The 21,251-nt window shown below is 39.8% G+C and overlaps 1 protein-coding gene across 1 annotated transcript in view; it reads right to left on the bottom strand.

The window, feature by feature from the left end:
- USH2A (usherin) overlaps window positions 1-21,251 on the bottom strand; it is a gene marked incomplete at both ends in the record, with an annotated part of 372,871 nt that overhangs the window by 19,569 nt on the left and 332,051 nt on the right. Inside the window, 3 exons of the mRNA XM_079550589.1 lie at window positions 3,909-4,230; window positions 5,361-6,877; window positions 7,719-7,946. Of these exons, the coding sequence (XP_079406715.1) occupies window positions 3,909-4,230; window positions 5,361-6,877; window positions 7,719-7,946 (2,067 nt within the window). The remainder of the gene's footprint in view (window positions 1-3,908; window positions 4,231-5,360; window positions 6,878-7,718; window positions 7,947-21,251) is intronic.

Raw genomic sequence — 21,251 nt, 5'->3', positions numbered from 1 at the left:
TGTCAAAAGGGCCTACCAGTAGCTAAGAAAAATTGGTACTGTAGACCATTCTCAGCAGCTCCTGAGAAAAGCCGAAATATTTTGTTTCAGAAATTCTATGGAAATGAAGAAACTCATCAGGTCCCATGAAGTTTGTATAAGTCAGGATTTTTTGAGGGAATCACACAATACAGCTGAGGAATCAGGCACTTTTTCAAGAAATGCCTAAGAGGCAAAATGCTACAAAGAATGCAAGTATCTATTGATCAGACCTACAGAGAAAATTTCAAAGATCTCAGTAATTATTTCCAAGTACAGGACAGTAGGCATCTTAATGCCTCTTAAAGTGTACCGAAATCTAGTAGGCATGAATACGCTCACATAGATCTGGCCCATGAAGAATAAAAATGCTCAAGTTCCTTGAACAATTGTGACCTTAGTAGTTATGGTGCACAGTCCCTTTGACCAGCATGAGCTTCAAAAGTCACGTCATCATTTTTGGAAGTGCAACTTTTGCATTTAGTCTTAATAGCTTTAAATATTCAGCTGAAGTTTACAGCAAAAGAAAGAAAAACAACCTCCAAAACCCTCACCTCAGATCCAAAGAAGCTACCAGGTTCATTGAACTAAACCTCAATACCTCCAAAAATGCTGGAGAGGGTCCCATCCCATCACTGCACTCTGATTTTATCTGCATTCTGCTGGAGGAAATTCAGTTGCATTTAAAGTTTTATGTCCAGCAAACAAGCTTCAAATGCAGAGACAGCAGAATCAATACTCAGTTTAAGTGAAATATAAATCTGGGTTTCATCAGCATAATAGCAAAAGTCAAGCCCTATACTTATGAATAACTTGTCTCACAGACAAGATATAAATTGTCAACAATGGAGGAGCTTAGAATAGATCCCAGAGGACTGCTGCAAGTGACACAAGGAGAAAACAAACACGTGCATGCAAAAACCTCTCACAGCAAAATAAATGGCCGTCAGTGGAGAGGTAAAAAAACCAAACAAACAAAAAAAAAGAACAAAAATGATTTAGAGATCCAGTCAACAGCTCAGCCTAGTTATGGAGCAGGACCAAGATAAAAAGCCAAGTCTTGAATATGGCATGGTAAACCAAAGAAATCTGCTTTGCTACTCGTCATCAACTGATCATTAAATTTGTTAGCTCAAGCAAATCTCTGTGCTGTGCTATCAACTTCTCCCCTCCCTAAAATAGGTTTTGAATTAAGTATCGGTGAATTAAAAATCGGTGCAACTGAGAGTATCACACAACTTCCAGCCCAGACAAAAAAAAGTGAGATGTTTTTCTTTAGCTAAGAAAGATTCCTAAGTAGTAATCAGGGCACGGATCTGCTACAACTCTTTTCTATCTACCAATCTCCATCTGCACTTGCATTTGCATTCTTCACAGATCTTGACCAAAATAGTAAGGAGATCTGGTCCAGCAATAGTTCCATTTTAAAGAAACTACAGCAAATGGAGAATTCACAGTCTCGTGGACCTATAGAAGAGCCCTAGACAGTGAGAAAGAAATTAAAACCTTAATATTTATACACAGGGGGACTTACTACAACAACATTTCACTCTAAACTGTGCTGTTTCTTGAAAAAATTTAATAGCTATGGTCACAAGTGAAATGACAATTGGAAAACATACCTTCACACATTTAAAGAGTAGTAAGTTTTCAGGCTTGAAGTAATCATACTTTTTGTTTTGGAAAATATTATAGCATCTCTTGTATTTCTAAATTCCAAAGTTCTCTGAACTCATAGATGCTCCCAATTTTCTCTGGCTCAAAGCTAACAGACAGACTGTTCATGCTGGCTACCACCTTACAGACATGCTGCCAATACAGAAACATCAAAAGTAAAAAGGTTTGTGACTCTCAAGTAGCAAAGATAGGTTTTGTGAATACTGCAGTAAGTACATTTTTCTAGTAGCATCCCAGGTTCTCTTTTCAATAATTTAATAATTGTCCTTTTAATTGTCCAGAATCCTTTTCTTATCCAAGTTAGAACTGCTAGAAGTGATTTATGAAGAAAGCCACAAAATTCTTCCCTCTAGGCCCTGGGACTCTGACATACAAGAGGCAATGGACATAGGCTGAAACAACAGAGTTAGGCACAAAGGGAAATAAGAGGTATGTAAGCAGTCATTGGAACAGACAGGTTGTACAGTCTCCATTCTTGGAGAATCAGGGAAGGAGATCTTCCAGAATGCAATTGGACACAGTCCTGAGCAGCCTGCTCTGAACAGATCTGCATCAAGCAGGAAGTTAGACTAGATAACCTCTGGATGTCCCTTCCATGCTACATGACTTTGTGAGTCTTTGACATGTGTATGTATCAGCTCAATAGATTCTACTGCTAATGTGATAAAGAAACATTTTAGATTTAATTCTGCATGGCTTCTGGCTACCGAAAAGGATGCAACAGTAGAAGTGAAGAACTGAAACCAGAAGACCTGATCTGTGAAGAGAACTGTCATCAAACCTCCATCAGGTTGACACCAATGTGGAGAGGACAAGTCAATATGACCAAGGGCAGTCAGAAGATCCCAGAGGAGAATTCACCAGGTAGTTTCATCAAGGACAGATGTGAAGTCTTGCACCTTGGGTAGTAATAAACCCTTGCAGCATTACAGGGTAGAGACTGACTAGCTATGCAACAACTCAGCTGGAAAGAACCTGAGGGGAATCTTAGTAGATAGGAAGTCAAACATGAGCCAGCAATGTACCCTGGCAGCAAAAATAGGCAACCACATCTTGAGCTATTTAACAGGACCATCGCCAGACAATTAAAGGAAGTGATTACATGCCTTCACTTAGCGTTTGTCCTGTTTTGGCCCCAAGAAAGATTGATAAATTGGAGTGAGTTCAGCAGAGGGCCACCAAGATAATCAGAGGGTTGGAGAATTTGGCATGTGAGGACACTTTTTTCACCATGGGGACAGTAAAGCAGTGCTGCAGACTGCCCTGAGATGTTGCTCACTTTCCCTAAAGATTTCCAAGGTACAAAAGAATAAAGACCTAAATAACCTCATCTGACCTCTCAACTGACAGTGCATTGAGTAGGAACCTGGACTGGTGAGAGCCATTCCAACCTGAATTACTTTGTCATCCTATAAAGCAAATGAACATTTTAAAGAAGTATTGCCACTATTCTGTGGGAGCTCAAGAGGTGGAACGCACTGTGTTTCATACTTATTGAAACAAATCCATGTTTCAGCAAATTCTGTTTTATTTTATTTTAGGAAAAAGTTGTAAATACTTCTGAGAATTGCCAAACTCATCTTCAAGACACTCCATATGTAGACTTATTGTGTATGGATTTAGAAGTGAGGCTTACTGCTGTCCTGTTGGCAGAATAATAAGAGTGCTTGTTGAAAGGCATTTTTATAAGCAAAAACTAGCCTTAATCTGCTACAAAACTATGGCTTTAGAGACAACAGATTAAAGGCTGGTTTTGGTGATGTTCTAAACTCCACCAACTCGTTTAAACAGCTGGAAGGAGTGTCAGGTGCTTAGAAATAGCAAATATCTCAGTTCAATGGGGTAAAGCCAAGATATGCGTATAAAACTTGAGCTTAGTTTCCAGGGCACTGCTGATAGTGATGACAATACCTACTCCACAGTTTAATTCCAACAGTAAACTCTTAAGAAAAACAACAATAAAAGGCCTACATGCATAAGAAGTAGCAGCCATCAACAATAACTTCACAAAATCTGCTTGTGATCCTACCATTCTGTCATTTAATTTGTTGAGAAAACACCCCCAGTTCCTCTTGACATAAGCTACTTTATGATCTCAAAGTAAAAAATAATTCCAAGAAGACTAGGGGAGGAGGGAAAAAGAAAGAAAAAAACTAATGAAATGCCTTTTCAGCACTAAAATATCACACTACTTACATAACATTAGATCCCACCTGATATTCGTATTCTGTGTAAGGCAACAACTGGTCATCTCTGAAGAATGTTGAAGAGCCATTGTAAACAAGTACGAGGTCTAAATTTATGAGGGCTTGTGTTGTCCGTCTTCTGTAAAGTTCATAGTATATAATCCTCCCATTTGGCTGCTGTGGGCCAGTCCATAGGACAGAAGACACTGTCTGGAAGCCCCTGGCTGTGGTCTGTATGTCTATGAGAGGGGCGGGCTGTGCTGCTGGTGGTGCCTCCAGTGTCTGGACAGATGCCCACTCACTGGAGGCACAGCCCAGCTCTGTGCAAGCTTGGAGCTGTACCTCGTACCTTGAAAAACATAAGCAGAAACAAAGTGGTTAAAACATCTGAATCAAACACACAATGGAGGGGGGGGGGGGGGGGGGTTCTTAATTTTTTTGGTCTTTGGCATTTTTGAAAAAGTAAACAATTTATATCAACATAGACTACATGTGGGAATTCAGAAAGCTGACGACAGAAGAAAATTTTCATCCAGGTTTTACACTGAGGTAGTTGAGTCGCCATCCCTGAGTGCATTTAAGGACCGTCCAGATGTGGTCCTCAGGGACGTGACTTAGTGGAAGGTTGTTAGAGTTGGGATAGTGTGGTTGGGTCGTGGTTGGACTCAATGATCTTTGAGGTCTTTTCCAACCTGGATGATTCTATGATTCTGTGATTTTTGTTTTCAAAGTAGGATTCATATCTTCATGAGTAAAGTAAATCAAAATTATTTTGATGACATGAATCAAAATGATGATTTACTGTAAGAGATGATGTGGATATCATTTGAGAGCTGAATCATCACTGACTTCACTCTATTACTCTTCTCTCTTTGGATTTAGATTAGTTACATGTAAATAGTAGGCAGACTTATCAACCATGTGACACACACAAATTATGCCTACACAAATATATACGGAAAGGTCACGTAAATAATCAAGAATTAGCAGGGAAGACATTACTTCAGTATCAAGTGTGTTGCTTTTTTTTGCAGCTGAGTCCTGTATAAACACAAGTAGCTCTTTTTCAGTTCAAAGGAACAAGCACACTCCTGGTGTGACTTTGCAGATGCTCAGCTGTGCTGCAAATGGGCTAGGTAACAAGTTTTCTGCTTCCTCATCTTAACTTTGCCAGCTAAAGCCCTATTTATGCTTGAATGTAGACATCTTCCAAAAGATATACAAGAGTTCAGGTTCTGGAGTCTGTAGCAGAGTACTGAACCACCATGTGTATCAATTATAACCCAGGTCAACTCTATGCACTTCATCAAGATGATACATAGCTGGTATTACTATAAATTAAAATATCTTGGCTTCATCATGTGCCTTTTAGGAATTAAAACCCATGGGTCTGACCAGCTGTTTAAAATAGAGAATTAATGCCAGCCTACTGATTCAAGTTGCACCATTCGTTTAACAAACATAATCTTCCAGACTTACCAACTGTAGGGTTGTAGCCCTGCCACTATGAACGAACGTCTCACAAAGGAACTGTGAGATGCATCAAAGTCAACAGTTTTCTTTCCTGTTTCAGCAGGCTTGTGAATGGAGATTGTATAATTTTTAATGTCACCATTTACTTTGATAGGAGGATCCCAGGCCACCAAAATCTCCTTTGAGGACCATGCTTGCAACCTAGGAGGCAAAATCCCAGAAGGAGCAGAGGGGTTGGTTTTTATCTGAGCTGATGGGCTAGTCACACTCCCTTGACTGTTATTTGCAGTGACAGTGTAGCTGTACTCCATGCCTGGTGTTAAGGTGAAATCAAGGTAGCGAGTTTCCTGACCTGAGTAAACAAGAACATCATCCCTCCTTAGCTCGTAGCTTGTGATTTTACCATTGGGCTTAGCTGGACTTTTCCATGTGATCTCAATTGACTCTGAGCCCATGACAAGCAGCCTGGGAGCTTCCATATTTAATGGTGGAGCCTCCATGGTCGTCACTGACTGGGCTGTGCTAGATGTGCAGCCCCCAGCAGTACAGGCAACCAATTCAAAATCATACTGTGTGTAAGGCTGCAGATCAGAAATCAACATTTGCAAGTTTTTGCCAGGATAATACTCTTCATTGTTTAATTTCAAAATGTACTTGGTGATATCTCCATTTTGTATTTGGGGAGGTGCCCAGGATGCATTAACCTGAGTGGAACTGACAGCCTGCAGAAATGGTGGATCCACTAATGCAGGAGCTGCTTCCAATGTTCGTATTGCAGCTGGTTCACTGGTAGAGCAGCCACCCATTGTACAGGCAACTATTGCATAACTATACATCGAATAGGGTAGTAAGTCCTCATCCGTGTAGTTGAAGGTAGCTGCATCAAAGCTGAAAGGATAGAGAACATCATTTTTTAGCAGCCTGTATGATTGAAGAATACCATTGGGCTGTGCTGGCGCATCCCAAGAGACGAGCACCTTGCGAGGGTTAACTGATGCTAAGGATAACCTAGGGGCAGCGAGACCTTTTGGGGCAGTTTGACTGGTCATGGCTGCTGTCCAAGAGCTGTCAGCATAGCCGGCTGCATTCCAGGTGCGTATTTTGTATTCATACCTTGTCCATGGCTGCAAACCTTTATCAATGTATACAAATGTATTACTTTCAGTGTTGTATTCTGTGAAAACAATTTTCTCATCTTCCATTGTTGCTCTGTACCCTGCAGCATTTTCTTTTGTGCATCTGTGAATAACTTCATAGCGAATTATTTTTCCATTTGGATTAATTGGCTCCAACCAGCTCAGCTCAATGTTGGTAGCATTCACTGCCTGGATTATGGGTGCCATCTGAGACACTGGAGGTGCTTCGTCTGTTCGAATGGGCTGGGGTGGGGAACGAGTGCAGCCTGCTGCATTACAAGCTTCCAGTAGTAGGGTATAGAGTGTATATGGTTCAAGGCGCCTAAAGAGGAACTGGCGAGATAAACCACTGTACTCCAGGTTGTCATCACTGAAAATGTTGTAGGTCTAAGGAAAAAGAAAAAAGAAAAAAGAAAAACTGAAAGGGAAAGAAGTCAGGATAAAAGGACAGAAATCTATAAATCAAAATGTTTGTAAACAAGCTATAGACGAGACGCCTTAATCTTTGCAATAGAGTGAGGACCATCAACCAACTATCCAGTAGCTGACTTCCTTGATAGTAAAATCACCACACAAACAGAATCATTGATACAAAAATAACATTTTGATCCAATTTTCATGATTTTTTTTCATTTGGATTGTAGTAATAAATCATCTACTGACACTTTTCATTATGTTTGTTTGTTATCAAGTTTTATAACAAGCCTTTTATAGATTAGCACAAAGCTTCTTGCAGACTAACTCTAAACAAAACCATTTAAAAAAAAAAAATCAAAAACTCCCCCTCCCGCCCTCTCTCCTTTTGGGTAATTGATCTGTAATCAGTTGAAACCACTATGTTAACAGAAGGCACAAATATCAAAACAACATTCTATCAAACCTAAAGTTTCTAGAAGTGCACTTTGGCAATGTCTAGAGTAAGGGGCTAAAGTTATTTAAGACAACGAGCTTTCATGCATAGCTTTCTGTCCCTTAAATTAACGGTTTGGTTCACTGTAAATGAATTCCTGTGGTTGGGGCTAGCACAGGAGTGTTAATTCTCATTTGAATATAAGCACAAGCCATGAGTACACTCTTAGTGCCTTGTGCTTACGTAGGACTTCTGTCTTATTTTAAAGTATAATGCATTTGATTGAGTCTTTTCCAGCAAAAAATATTTGATATGCATCGTTTACCCTTTCTTTTTTTTTTTTTTTTTGATCAAGCAAAATGTGAACACAGAGATTACCTTAATTATGCCATTGGGTTCAGAAGGCTCTGACCATTTCAACAACAGAGCTCTGCCGTTCTCTTTCTTTTCCACAGTGAAGTTGCTCAGGCCACTGGGTGAAGCTTCCAATGTGCGCACAGACGTCCAGGGGCTTGAAACCTGTCCGGCGTTGTTTACAGCTACGACATGGACATGATATGTTGTGAAAGGTTTCAATCCAAATAAATGAGCTTGATGCTTTCCTCCCTGAAGCAAGAATGCAGATGTTTGAGTTAGTTAAAAAAGTAATCAGCATCTGTGGTTTATGTCACTTGGAAAATGAGGTCTCAGCTCTGGGTCTCTTCTGACCGTTTAGCAGAATACTCCAGCTGGTTACCAGGATTTTTTCTGTGGATTTCCATGGCTGAATCTCAGAAATAAACTGTTAGGATTTTTTAAAAATATCAGTCAATATGGTGGAGTCTTTGGAGCTGATTTCTGGGTATGCATAGTCCAAACCATTTTCCTTTGTCCTATCACTATCTATTTGTGTAAAAAGATTATGGTGTTTTCAAGAGTGCAGTTCCATTTCATTACTGAAAACAAAATGCTTAAAAGTGGGATGAGAAAAACGGAGGGAGAGATGGAAAGAATAAACAGGATGTCCCTGGAGGCCAAGCAGAGGCCAAGGCTGGCTGGAAGGTATGTGGCTGTGCAGGGTATGGAGATGAGCCTTTTCGGAATGACTGGGGCTCACCCGTTGCCGAGGGACCTGCCAAGCAGAAGGGCCATGCAGGTGGATGAGGGCAGGCAGGCTACAGTGGACAGGAGGGACCACTGCACTGCCACTGCAGCTTGCCCCAAACAGCAGCTGATAGAGACCTAACCTTGCAGGACTGCAGCACAGAACAGCAATGCTTCTAGCAGCAATGGAAGGCAAGGTGCCTAACAAAGAAGGGGAGCAGCATGTTTCACTAAGAGACTCTTCAGACATGTTTCATCAGGGGAAGAAAGGGGATCACCAATGTATTAAATTCCATTCTTAGCAGTGCTTAACCCGAGCGCAAGAATTCAGCTTCCTTTGCGTGGCAGTAAGCTGCAGCCAATTTCTCTCCTTCCATAAGTTGTATTAAGTTGTTAAATGCTAACACTTTCAATTGTTTAATATTTAAACATTTGTTAGGAGAACAGAATCAGAAACAAATTTTAAAGAAATATTAATTTCTTTTTTTAAATATTAAAAGTTGGATCATCAATATTTCAGTGGTTATTTCCTCACAACAATGAGTTAGTCTTTTAGATAAATATAGCGCAGCGTTTGAGTTGACCATTATGAATATTAAATCTGAAGATGCCACAAGTACAGATTATAAACATACTTTTCTGATAAATGATTCCTTTTTCTGTTAAACAGGGCAAACACTAGCAAGATTAATAATGCAAAAAAGTATAATTCTTTGTTAGGAATTCCCAGGCATCGTTGCCAAAAAAGCATAAGCTCAAATGCAAATAGCAATCACCTCGAACAGATTATATATAAAAAAGCTCTGGCTGCTGCGGGACATTTAGAGATATCTTTTGTCATAAGAAATATGGAAAGCATGTGGGCTATAAAGCAAAAACATATGTATATTGTCAATAGCAGCACCTGTTCAATTACAGTTTATTTCAGTACGGAGAATTTTGTTCGGCCCCTAGATGGCAATACTATCAAACACTTTTTGTAACACGAGAGCTTAATGATTAACAGCGCGCGTTCAGTCATCCAACATACTCAAGGCAGCCATTAAAAAAATAACAAAACTGATTTCATTATAGATTCTTTTAATAAACATTTATGGCTTAGATCTTTGAAAGTGGAAGCGTTCAAACTGCCATAGCCAAAAACCTATACGGCTGAACGCAGAATTATGAACTGCAGGTTAAAGAACACAGCTCAAATTGAAGTTCATGCTTAGCATAAGAATCTGGCATCAGAAATTATGTTGGCACAAAACATGATTAAAATTAGCTTTACAATTGGATGTGGTCTATATTAATAGTTTTTATGAGGACAGTTATCTATTAGGTTTTCAAAACAGAACTTTTAAAAGCCTAAAATTTACATTCCACGGTTTGGGGGTGGAGGAGGAAGGAAGGGAACAGACCGCATTAAATTACTGCCCCTGAACCGTTACACAGGGGCTCTCAGAAGGTACAAAAACATCATTACAAACACCATACGAAAAGTAATGGTTCTGCTTTCTTATCACCAGCGTGATCAGGGTGGGCTTTTGTGACAACAGTACTACAAAACACTTGATTATTTTTTTTTTAACTGAAAAATGGCATATTTTTCATCACCCTTGACAGTTTTTCCACTAAACCCCAAGATTTAATTATTTACAATCCTCACCACCCTTTGAAATGAAACAAGGCTGGAGGGATTTCCTTGCCTGCAGTTTGCTGTGTTCTCTGGAGACTGCTAAACCATTCCTTCCAGGGATGACTTTTATCCCTGGCTCCTACAGATACTTCTTGAACAGCAAACGGTTTACATGTATTTTTGTTTTGTTTGGTTTTGAAGTAAGCTCAGGGGATGCCCTCCCAGAAAATGAAGCCACACTTTCTCTCCCTGCACTGCTGCCATTGCCATCTGTGAATTTACTCAGCTCAGAGGTTGATCCTAAAAATGAGGATGGATGGCAGTCTCAGTGATTTATTTTAAGAATTATTTAATATCCTAGTTTAGAAAAACTGCCCTGCTGGAATGGTTAAATACAAATGGCAAACACACAGCTTGCAAAGGATAGTATGGTAACCTTTGGCTTCAATGGACAACTGCTCTGTCTTAAACAGGCGCAGGATCACAATCCATGCATGGAATGTTCTCCCAGTCATTGTTTGCAAAGCCATGAACTCATATATCCCATGTTTACACACCGCTAACGGGCCAGATTTCATTTACCATTAAAAGCAAGCCAACAAAATAAAATTTTAATGCAAACATTAAGATATTCGTAGCTCAAGACTGACTGACCATGAAAGCTGATGGATTGCAGCCCCACGCCCTCCTTTCTGTGTCTCCTATTGCAAAGTAGACTCACTCATTCAGTGATTAAATTAAGAATAAACTAGCAAACAATGTGTGTTCACTCTCACACTCCTCCTGTAATGTCTATCCTTTTAAGGTAAACGCTGCAGACCCCGACAGGAGGTAGCTGTGTCAGCATCCCCATACTGCAGCCCAGAGCCACCTGCCAACCACCCATTGCTTCAGGTAGCCCTGTCCTTTTCCTCTGACAGCACTGGCAGCATCGCCAGTCTGAGATGCAGGGTAGCATCTCTGCTTTTGTTGTGCAAAAAGCTTTATGCGCTGCCAGCAGAAGTGTAAGCTGTTAGCAGCAACAAATGCTCGGCTAATTCCACAGCTCCAACTGTAAATTAGGATAAAAGTTATTTAAAACAAAACCTTGTTTTAACACATTTTCAAAGCATAAAACAAGAGAGCACAAATCATGAATAATGTATCCATCGAGATTTGCTTCAGATTGCCTTTTTTGTTTGTTTATTTTTTAATTCATGAGCACAGAAGTCAGTTAAAGTCTGGGAACAAATGGGCACACTCTTTCATGCCTCTCAAAGGCAGCGATGGCTGGGATGCAAGGTGCTGGCCTTCCCCTTTTTCTCTCCGGGCATGGGCAAGGCTGTGCAGCTGTTGAGAGCCTGCTGGTTTTACATGCCTACCGTGATCGCTGCCAACGACTTGAAGTGCCCCTAAGGTGACAACAGGATCAAGAGGTCTTTGTAAGTTGAAAATGATCAAAAATTAACATTGATCTGTAGCTGTCAATAATACTCTGTGCAAGTGGACTCCCCGCACAGATGTTTAACGTGCATAAAACTACACAACTTAGTCATCTTTTAATCTATCGATCTGATGAAGCAGTACTTTCCAGTGTTGCCACTCTGCACTTTTCCTCCTTTTTCAAGGCAGTTGAAAAAGTTGCCCAGTTGCCCAGGTCTCAGGGTGAGTTTAAAACACTATGGATACATCAGAACCCTGAACCCCTCAGGAGCCGCCCAACAGAGAGCTTCAGTACCTACTGCTGCTTCAGAGGTCATAGTCAACACTCAGTAAGTCACCATCCAGTCATGTTAAAGTGAGGCTCCGATTTCTTCTTTCTCCCTATCACCTCTTTGTACAGTAGTCCCTATTCAGCAGGTATCTTTGATATCTGATGAAAAAGCTGGCTCTTTTTTTTTTTTCTGTGAGACTCTGACTAAATATCAGAGAGGGCATCAGAGACAATCACACTGCTAATGGTAGTGGTTATTTCATATCCTCCAGACATACATGATCAGAAGGTAATTCTGTATGACATTCTCTTTTCTACAGAAGCAGAGACACTGAACTCGCCCTGGTCAAGGAGGAGGAAGCTATAATCTCCTAGCTGTCAGAATATTATTCCAACCATCCTCCAATGTCAGCTTTCAAAATTCCCCATCAAGGAAGGCACTTCCTCCACAAGTGACAGGGAAGCTGGGAATATTTGGGGTTTTACAAAGATCCTCGTTTTGCCCTTACCTTTGACATTATTCACTTTGCCAGTCCCTGAACTTTCCATTTTCTGCAAACACAGTAAGCACCTCCACCTTAACAAAACTCTGATGTTCGTGTTTATTCCTCAGCAAACATCTTAGCCCCTGCCATCCCTCTCAAAATTGCACTGGGTTCATTTTCATATACAATCCCTAACTTATCCTTTGGGTTGCCTTCCTTCTCCAGCTTGTCTTATGCACATGGTTTCTTTTTCATTTTTAAAATCTACTCTATTCCTAAAGCCTTACGCTCAAATTCACAAGGATATAACTTACAGATACACAGGTAATCTATGACTCCATTCCTTCCTCTAGCAGTGTGGACTGGAATATAAATTATCCCCATGATGATACTGAAAAAACTCAAAGGTAAAGCAAATAGAAACCAAAGTATTACTCATTTTGCCAGAAATGATCTTGCCTAAAAGCAACCAGTTTTTCCAGTCCTACCAGAAATTGCTGTCGCGCTATTTATTTTCCTCCCAATTTGAGTAAAAATTAATTTAATTCTAGAGTTTTCATTAGAACGTTTGGTACGTTTCACTTTTAAGATTTTACATTTTAAGAACTACTTTGCATTTCATTCTAGAAATTTAAAATTGCCTTTCAACCCAGACTTTTCTTTTTAAATTATTATTGCAGTGATTAATATTACCGAATAAGCCTTCAACAGCAGTGACATGTATTACACAACTGGTAATTTTTTTTTTATGGTATAATTTTTATGACACAACAACCAAATTGTAATAATAATAATAATAATAATAATAATAATAATAGCATTTAAATGTATGCTTTTTTAAAGAAGAATTCATTTGCACACCTCTGCTCCACTCAGCACACAATGGAGACATTTCCTATGTGACTATTCCTACTGGAGCTTGTGGAACATGCTTTGTGAGAAACCTTTAGAAAAAGCAGCAATCTAAGGAGTTTAAAACGTTCTGCAAACCGCAACAATTAGTACCTGATCTACAAGTATCGCATTGCAATTCATTTTTCTCCTTCCTGGCAGAGCATGTGAGGAACTGTGAACTGCATGCAGCTGAATCTGTGAGTGGGGCTAGTGCACATTTTCACAGCAGTCAGCTTTCCTTCCTGGCACACCTGGGCATCTGGGGACCTGCTGCAGCCTCAGCAGGAGCCTCGGCCCCCAGCTTTGACTGGAAGACAAAGAATCACAAAGGAAGCGAGGACGCATGGAGCAGCAAAACGGCACCAAGCACACTAAGCCAGCTGCCTTCAGTCGCTCTGCTGGCTTTTGGGAGCAAGTATGCTCTTAAACAGCAATGCAGCACCGGTAAAACTTTTAAAATTCCTTCTGGAGTGAAATCAATACTTCAGTACCCCGTTCTGTACCACTTCTGTAAGGTTTTCTTTTTTAACATAACATCATATTTAAAATTCATCTAACATCACCGAGTGCCACGTATTTGCAGCAGTATTATTTGTCTAATTTGTGCTAAGAACCACTGAAATCCAAAAAGAGATTTTTCTGCATCACTAAATAAATCAGATAAACCAAAATATCAGTGACATGACATTCCACTATAGACACCATCTAGAGGATGATGTCGACATGTTTTCTTAACATTAATATTTTATCTCTTACAACACTCACAAGACCTACTCTATAATTAACCGTAGTTTCTCACCTTTGATTTTTCTTCCACGTTTTTTTTTCACTTTTAACCAGGTATTTTATTCCTCACCATGAGAAAGGAATGGAGATGAAAGGGTAAAAAACCAGATACCTGACAGAATTGCTTTCTCCAAACTTAGGTTTGGTCAGTTCAAATCTGCCTTCCTTACTTCATCTGAACAAGACTTTTCACTTTAAATAGTAATTTTGGATATGATGAGCTGGATTAACTCTTCAAAATAAGAAATGCAGAGTATGGTGCAAAACAATTTAATAATAGTGGGATAATATTGAGGTATGAGATACAGTACCTGAAGCCCACTGAAAAACAATTACATGCCCTCCTTGGTAAAAAAAGAAAACACATATATTGTATGCTCTGGAGTTGAGCTGAGTGGGGAACGCATTGTGGAGAGCTGATGGGAGAAAGGGCAAAGATTACTAGGTACATGAAATATGATACAAGAAAGGGAGCTGTTGGAGAGGGTCCAGAGGAGGGCCACAAAGATGATCAGAGGACTGGAGCACCTCCCCTATGAAGATAGGCTGAGGAAGCTGAAGAGAAGGCTGCGGAATGACCTAATTGCAGTCTTTCAGTTCCTAAAGGGAACCTATAAACAGGAGGGGAGCCAACTCTTTACCAGGGGATAATGGCAGGACAAGGGGAAATGGTTTTAAGTTGAAGGAGGGAAGATTTAGGTTGGATATTGGGGATATTCTTTACCAGGAGAATAGAGAGGTGTTGGAACAGGCTGCCCAGAGAGACTGTGGATGCCCTGTCCCTGGAGGTGTTCAAGGCCAGGTTGGATGGGGCACTGGACAGCCTGGTTTAGTATGAGATATGGAGGTTCTGTGTTGGGGGGAGGGGGGGAGGGGGAGGGAAGGAACTTAATTGAGATCTCTTCCAGCCCAAGTCATTCCATGATTCTACGAAATCCAGAACTGCATTAAGGTAGCACTATGTCCTCCAGCAGTGAGTTCACTGAGATGCTGCAGATATGTTGAGTACACCTTGGTCACAAGGGGAAGCGGAATGTCCTGTTGGGTTCAGGAGGAGGGATGTCTAAGAGAAGCTTGGCCAGCAAAGGCAAGTGCAAGTTCTGGCTGCAGTTTGCATCTCTGCAGTTGCAACTACTGTACTCGCACAGCCAAACTCCAGGAATATGCTTACAAGCACTACAGGTAGTTTTCTACCACAGCAGAGTAGATGATGATGATATGGCTAGAGCCTAAAGGCTCAAATCTGCACGTGGTAGGGGGCACGTACTTTAATATGAAGCACTAGGAGCTTAATGTCATATTTTTCTTAATGTCATAAACCATATTTTCCATTTGATGTATTGGCTGATGGCCAGCCATAGTGATGCTTTTGACAGAACAAACACAACAGGGAATGCCACATCAGGGCTGCTGGTGTCTTCTCAGCCTCATATCCTTTTTTTCTAATAATGTCCAGAATGACAGATGTTGTGAAGAAGAACATCTATAGTTTTAAGCCAGTGCAACAGAACTATGAATACTTTCGTTGTTATCCATACAAAAAAAAGTAATTTATACACTAGAACTTTTCATCTCAAGGTATCTTATGGCAATCAGTTTTGCCTTGTTATAGAGAGACAATGTTTTTGTTATCAGATGTTCTGCCTTTTGATTTTTATCTGAAATGTTTACTATTGAGGCATTCACACTGACTACAGATATTTGTGCCACAAGCCTTCCTCAGCTCTTTACAAATTATATCACATATGATATTGTGAAGAAAAGTGGTTCTGGACTCCTTAAAACTTTTCTCATCTAATATTAAGTGACTCAGGCAATATAGCACAAGACCTTAATGTTCTGTAAAATTTGAAAAAAAAGTAGTTTTGTTATGATTTTGCTGTGTGGGGCTTGTATAGGTGCATAAGAGACATGTGATGTATAGCATTTTCCTGATAAAAACAGTTATTTAGAATTTTCGTCTTTGCACAGCTCAACAGTCATAATGGGGAAAAAGAAATGAAAAGAGAAAAAAAAAACACACACAAATAACAGTTTGAGGAAAATCCTTAAGGGGATTTGTACAAGGACAATCTGAATTCTAACAAAGATTGCAGGTGAACTTCCACATCAGTTTCCTTGAAAATGCCATTGAATGTCAGTTGTGCTCCATAAAACTAAGACTTTGCAGTTATATATGACTCTTCATCCTAGGATCTCACATTATGCTACAAGCATTAATTAATTAAGTCTCAGAATATCCCCCCGTGTTACTTTGTGCAGCTTCAGGAAACTATCATGATTGTTTTAGATCCCATTTTACACAGGTAAAGTAGACGTGCCATATTACTGTTAAGTGCAGGCTTATTTTATTCCCTTTTCCCAATCATTCTGAGTCCTTGTCTCATTCACCCAACACTTGCAAAAAGAGCAGTTCTAACTGCTGCTAAGTAGAGGAAGATAACACAGCCTCAAGGCAATTCACAGCTTTAAATCCCTGCTTTCTGCCAACACAATGGAAAATAAAGGCAACATTTTAAAGGAGACTAAAAGGTTTTTTGCTTCCCACCGTTTTATTCTCTTTTTTTTTTCTCTGCCCTGCACCAAGCAGTCCTTGCTTTTCATTCAAACTTTGTCTGCTATGTGTGTAATCACTTCTGAGAGATATTAAAAGGTAAGTATAAACAATTTACTTAGTGCTACATTATAAAGGCCAACATTTAATCTTACCATTTGTAAATTTGACTGTTTATTTTAAGAAGTGATAGGCATAAATGCACACAAGGCCCTACCTCTTGAAAAGCTTTCCTTCAAGTCAATATACGGCTATTTCATTACTTCCCTTACATTTTACACTTCCTATGTGAAAATACCTGTTCTGCAGACAGCTTGGGAAAGGAGGAACCCAGCTGTGCTAATCGAGACCAGAAAAATAGGAAGCACTCTGCACCCCTTAGCACACCTAGCAGAAGGCTTGTGTGAACAGGGATGCCTGCTTTCTCTTCTATAGTCACCTCAGTCCATCTTTTGAACACTAGCAGAAGATATCAATTAGATATATGGACCCACATGAGTCATCAAGTCGTCCCCCTGGCTCCACACAGGACCATTCAAAATGGAAACCATATCTATTCCACAGCTTCCCTTGAAATACAGAAGTTTCAGTAGCAGTCTGACACCTTCCTTCCAACACCTACAGGAAGTTTGGAGGAGGAGATTGCTAGAGGGCATCCCTGCCCTTGCTAGTTGAAAGCCTCAACAAAAAGCTTGAAAAGCCTGAGACCAACGGTAAGTGAAGCAAAGAATTTTGTTTTCTTTTTGTGACTACCATGGGCTGTGCTGCTGACAACACTAATCAGGTTCAATGCATATTCATTACACATTATTGTGTCTCTCAGCAGCTATGCAATTTCAAGACTTAGAATTAACTATATCAAGAGAAGAGTTTAAATGATGGCAGCAAGAGGGAAGCAGCAGTTTTATGGAGTAACAGGAAGAGAGGCTGCTTGCAGGTTTAATTTCTTGAAACCAAGTAAGCCTGGTGGACAGATGATGTTCCAGACAGATCTTAGGACTGTACTAACTTAGACCTCCTAAGGCACATAGACTGATGCTGAATTCACACACCTACTCACAAAAGCAGACAGATAAATCTGCTACAGTGTAAACCGGAAAAGAAGCTAGTTGGCATCACTTTTAAACATTAATACATGAATAAAACACAATCCTTATTAATGACTTCTCATGCATTTATACACTAGTCTCCTCCAGTACGGCTTGGCCTTCCCAATACCAGACTTTGACCTCTGGGAAGAGAAGAACCTCTGAGCTTTGACTTGCACTAGCAAGATGCACTCGTCAGGGAAGAGATGCAGGATGTAACTATGGAATGATTACTTGAAAACAGTAAAAACATAGCACGATTCATTTAGATTCTTCACTTTCCTTGGAAAATTAAGTTATCTGGGGAATTTAAATAAATCACAAAGTCAATACATATATAGTTAAGCCCAGTACAAAACAAATCCTGCAGGCTTCAGAATTGAGAATGTCTTTAGAACACATCATTGACTCCAGCATAATAACTTGTAAATCGACTAGTTTCACCTTATCATATATTGATCAGATGCACGTATGTGTTATAAATGTGCAATCCAAAAAGAAATTACTAGAATCTAATAATTTGGATCCAGATATGTTGTAGCTTCTGCATTTAGACATGAAACTTGCATAGCTAGCATCCCCCATATCTCTCTGTAGCTTGTGCAAAGAGAGAAGTTCCTCCAAAGGGAAATACTATACTTACGTTTAGCTTCTGTTCTGAAAAGCCCTATAGAAACCCTCACTATCAAAACAGATTAGACAGGCTAGCCTACTTTAGCCATCTAAAATAAATTTCTAGAATTTAGAGAGAGATTATGATAAAACTGACCACAGCCCTATTCCTCATTCTCCCTAAATTTGGAGGGGCAGCAGGCCGAAGAACTAGGAATGAATTTGAACCCGAGAAGAAGGGACAGAGTAGGAGGGAAGGTATTTTTATTTTTATTTTTATTTTTATTTTTATTTTTATTTTTATTTTTATTTCTCAGTATCCTCCTGTGTTAGTAATTGACAATAAATTAAATGACCCTTCCCCAAGTCAAGTCTGTTTTTGTCCACGAGGGCATTTGGTGAGCAATCCCCCATCATAATATAGACCCACAAGCTTCTTCATCATATGTTCTGCTCCTGTCCTGTGGTTTAAAACCTCCATTAATAGCCTTCAAAATACGTATAACTATATGAACTTGTTAACAAAGGGAATGAAAGTGTTTGATGCATGGCAAGAAAGTCAGAAAAACGCATTATACTGAAGAGCTGTTGCAAATTGTCTCAGCAATGTTCTATTCTAAAGCTACATCTCAACTCTGTCTTCAAAGGATGCTCTGTACTGAGCTTGAAACTAGCTAGAAATAAAACCACATTGTTACTTGGTGGAAAAGAGGATGTTTTTCTCATTTTCTCTCACTGTCTCTTGTCAGTCCTTTTAGGCCAAGGCTTTCAAGTAACATTAAGCATAGCACTTAAACGTGTCACTGTCTTAAGCTACAACTGTAGCACATGATGGTAGATCCTGGGTCTAGCATTTCTAGTATAGACTAGCATTAAAGAATATCTAAATTATCATCTGACTTGAACCCTTGAAGAGAAAACAATAATTTTATGATTCCATAATGATAAGACTAATACTTCAAGTGTGAAAAGACGGCTTCCAGATTTCTCATTAATTCTTTTTTAAAGCGTGTTGAAATAGAAGAGCTCTGCAAAGTTTTAGTAAAAAGTAAGGTTTTCTTTATAGCAAAAATACAGAATACCGCTGGAAAGAATCCAATTCCCTCACTCTTGTGTGATATTAAATGTGCATTTGGCAATTCTAATTCTGTGAGACAACTGTAAACTTGGTATCTTTGTGTAGCTACCAAAGTAGCATCTCCACACCACGGTTCAGGCTAGGAACTCTTTACTATGGATGGGAGAAAAGAATCAGTGCATTCAAACCTGCAGCAAATTGACTTTCATATAAAAAATTCTCAGAGAAAAATTCAGAAGCAAAATGAATAACGATTGGCAGTATATCCCAGCAGATTAAGTAGACACTGGGACTTCTCTTCATCTTTCTATTGTGAAGATATGACTCCTTGGAGACCTTTTGACACATGCAACACACACTCCAGGTGTCTCATTCAGTTCGACTTTACCCCAGAAGTAATATTATTTACTACATTAGTGCTCTGTGGGCACAGAAGCATTTAGAAAGCTCTTGCTCTACATGAAGAAAGAAGGGGGGCAGCCATGGGTTAGCTTAAAAGAAGGCATCCTGCAGCTGCAAAGCCAAAGAACTTAGAAGGGGATCCTGTGCTGTACGTCAGCTTGTGGCTTTTGCATCCATCATAACTTGTCATAAATGGACATTTAATTGTGTATTTGTCTCCTAAGGCTCTGTCTGCATACCTATTCAGCTCTCAGTAATATAAGACATTTAAAGCGCATAACTTCCCTCCATACTTTTTTAGCACTCCTAAAATAATTCAATGAGCACAAGCTCCCCAAATCTACCCTGTCAGATGTGAGTGGAGAGAGAGAGATTTTACTTGATGAATGCTATAGAAACAGATTTAAAATTACAATAGAGCTTTTACAGCTGAACAATAAAATCCATCCATTTGGGTTGCATGTGGGAAGAGTACAATACATTTAGATGTTCCACATCCCATTTGTCATGCACTTCTGCACCTCTGGCCAGATACACTGTTCAAGGTGCTGAGGAAAATACTTGTACTTTATGATGGGATAAACTCATCAACTGGACTTTGTTACTTACTCCCTTACATGTATTACATATTTGCAAGCTGCTGCCAAGTGCTGTACTTAGGACAGCTTCAGGCTACTGTCCTCACAAGACTCTATGACATCTTACTGTCGGATTCTTTGGAAACCAACTAACCATGAGTTAGTAATGTTTTGGTGCTTTCATTTGTGATCATGCTGGTCCTGAGAAGCTGGGAGGACAGATACAAAAACTGTTTGGAATGTACTGAATATAATGAACTACCTGGTTCTGGGTAATTGATATTTATCAAGATCCCCCTGAAAAAATCCCCTGATATCTTTTCTCTGTTCATACACACAAATGAAATCTTCACATGATTGGAGAAACCATGGCTCAGAAGGTTTGAAGACAGATGCAGGAGCTGCCTGTCAGCCCGTTCACTGACTAGCCAAGCAAGACAGCAAATTTGCCATCTCTCTTTCTCCATTTGTCTGAGATAATGAACTCGTGTATTCAACACTGATGAACACATTTCAACCAGAGGGTACTGGGCATCCATGCAAGGGTACAGGAAGTTTCTGTCTTCAGACATGCATGGCAGAGGGAGCAGCAGCTTTGCTTGCCCAGCAGACCCCATGTGATGCAGGCCAGGAGAGGCAGGAGTAGAACCCGCTGCTTTCCAGTAGTTCCCCTTCTGCCACACCTCTACAGACCTCTCTGGTACGCTGCCCATGGATCTACACCTCTGTGGAAACATGGCTGTGCTGTTTGTTTGTTTTTTTTACCAATAGGTCTGGCCACACGTGAACGATAAAAATCTGCCCATGGTGGTCAAACTCCAAATTCTGGATAGCATTTATTATGAACTTAAGCAATTTTTAATTTCTGTTTGGACATCTCAAGAGTTTATATAAACTGAATAGTTGGATAACTGTTTCTAAAATTAAATCTCACAGGCTAATTATTCTCCTTATTTGATTACTCTTTGATCTCTGCATTGCACAACAAATCATCAGATCACTCAGCAATACATCTACTGACTAGATAACTAATGTCA

This window comes from Tetrao urogallus (assembly GCF_951394365.1).
Source record: "Tetrao urogallus genome assembly, chromosome: 2".
NCBI lineage: Eukaryota > Metazoa > Chordata > Aves > Galliformes > Phasianidae > Tetrao > Tetrao urogallus.
The sequence above is the reverse complement of the archived record's forward strand: the minus strand, read 5'-3'. Positions and strand labels throughout refer to the sequence as shown.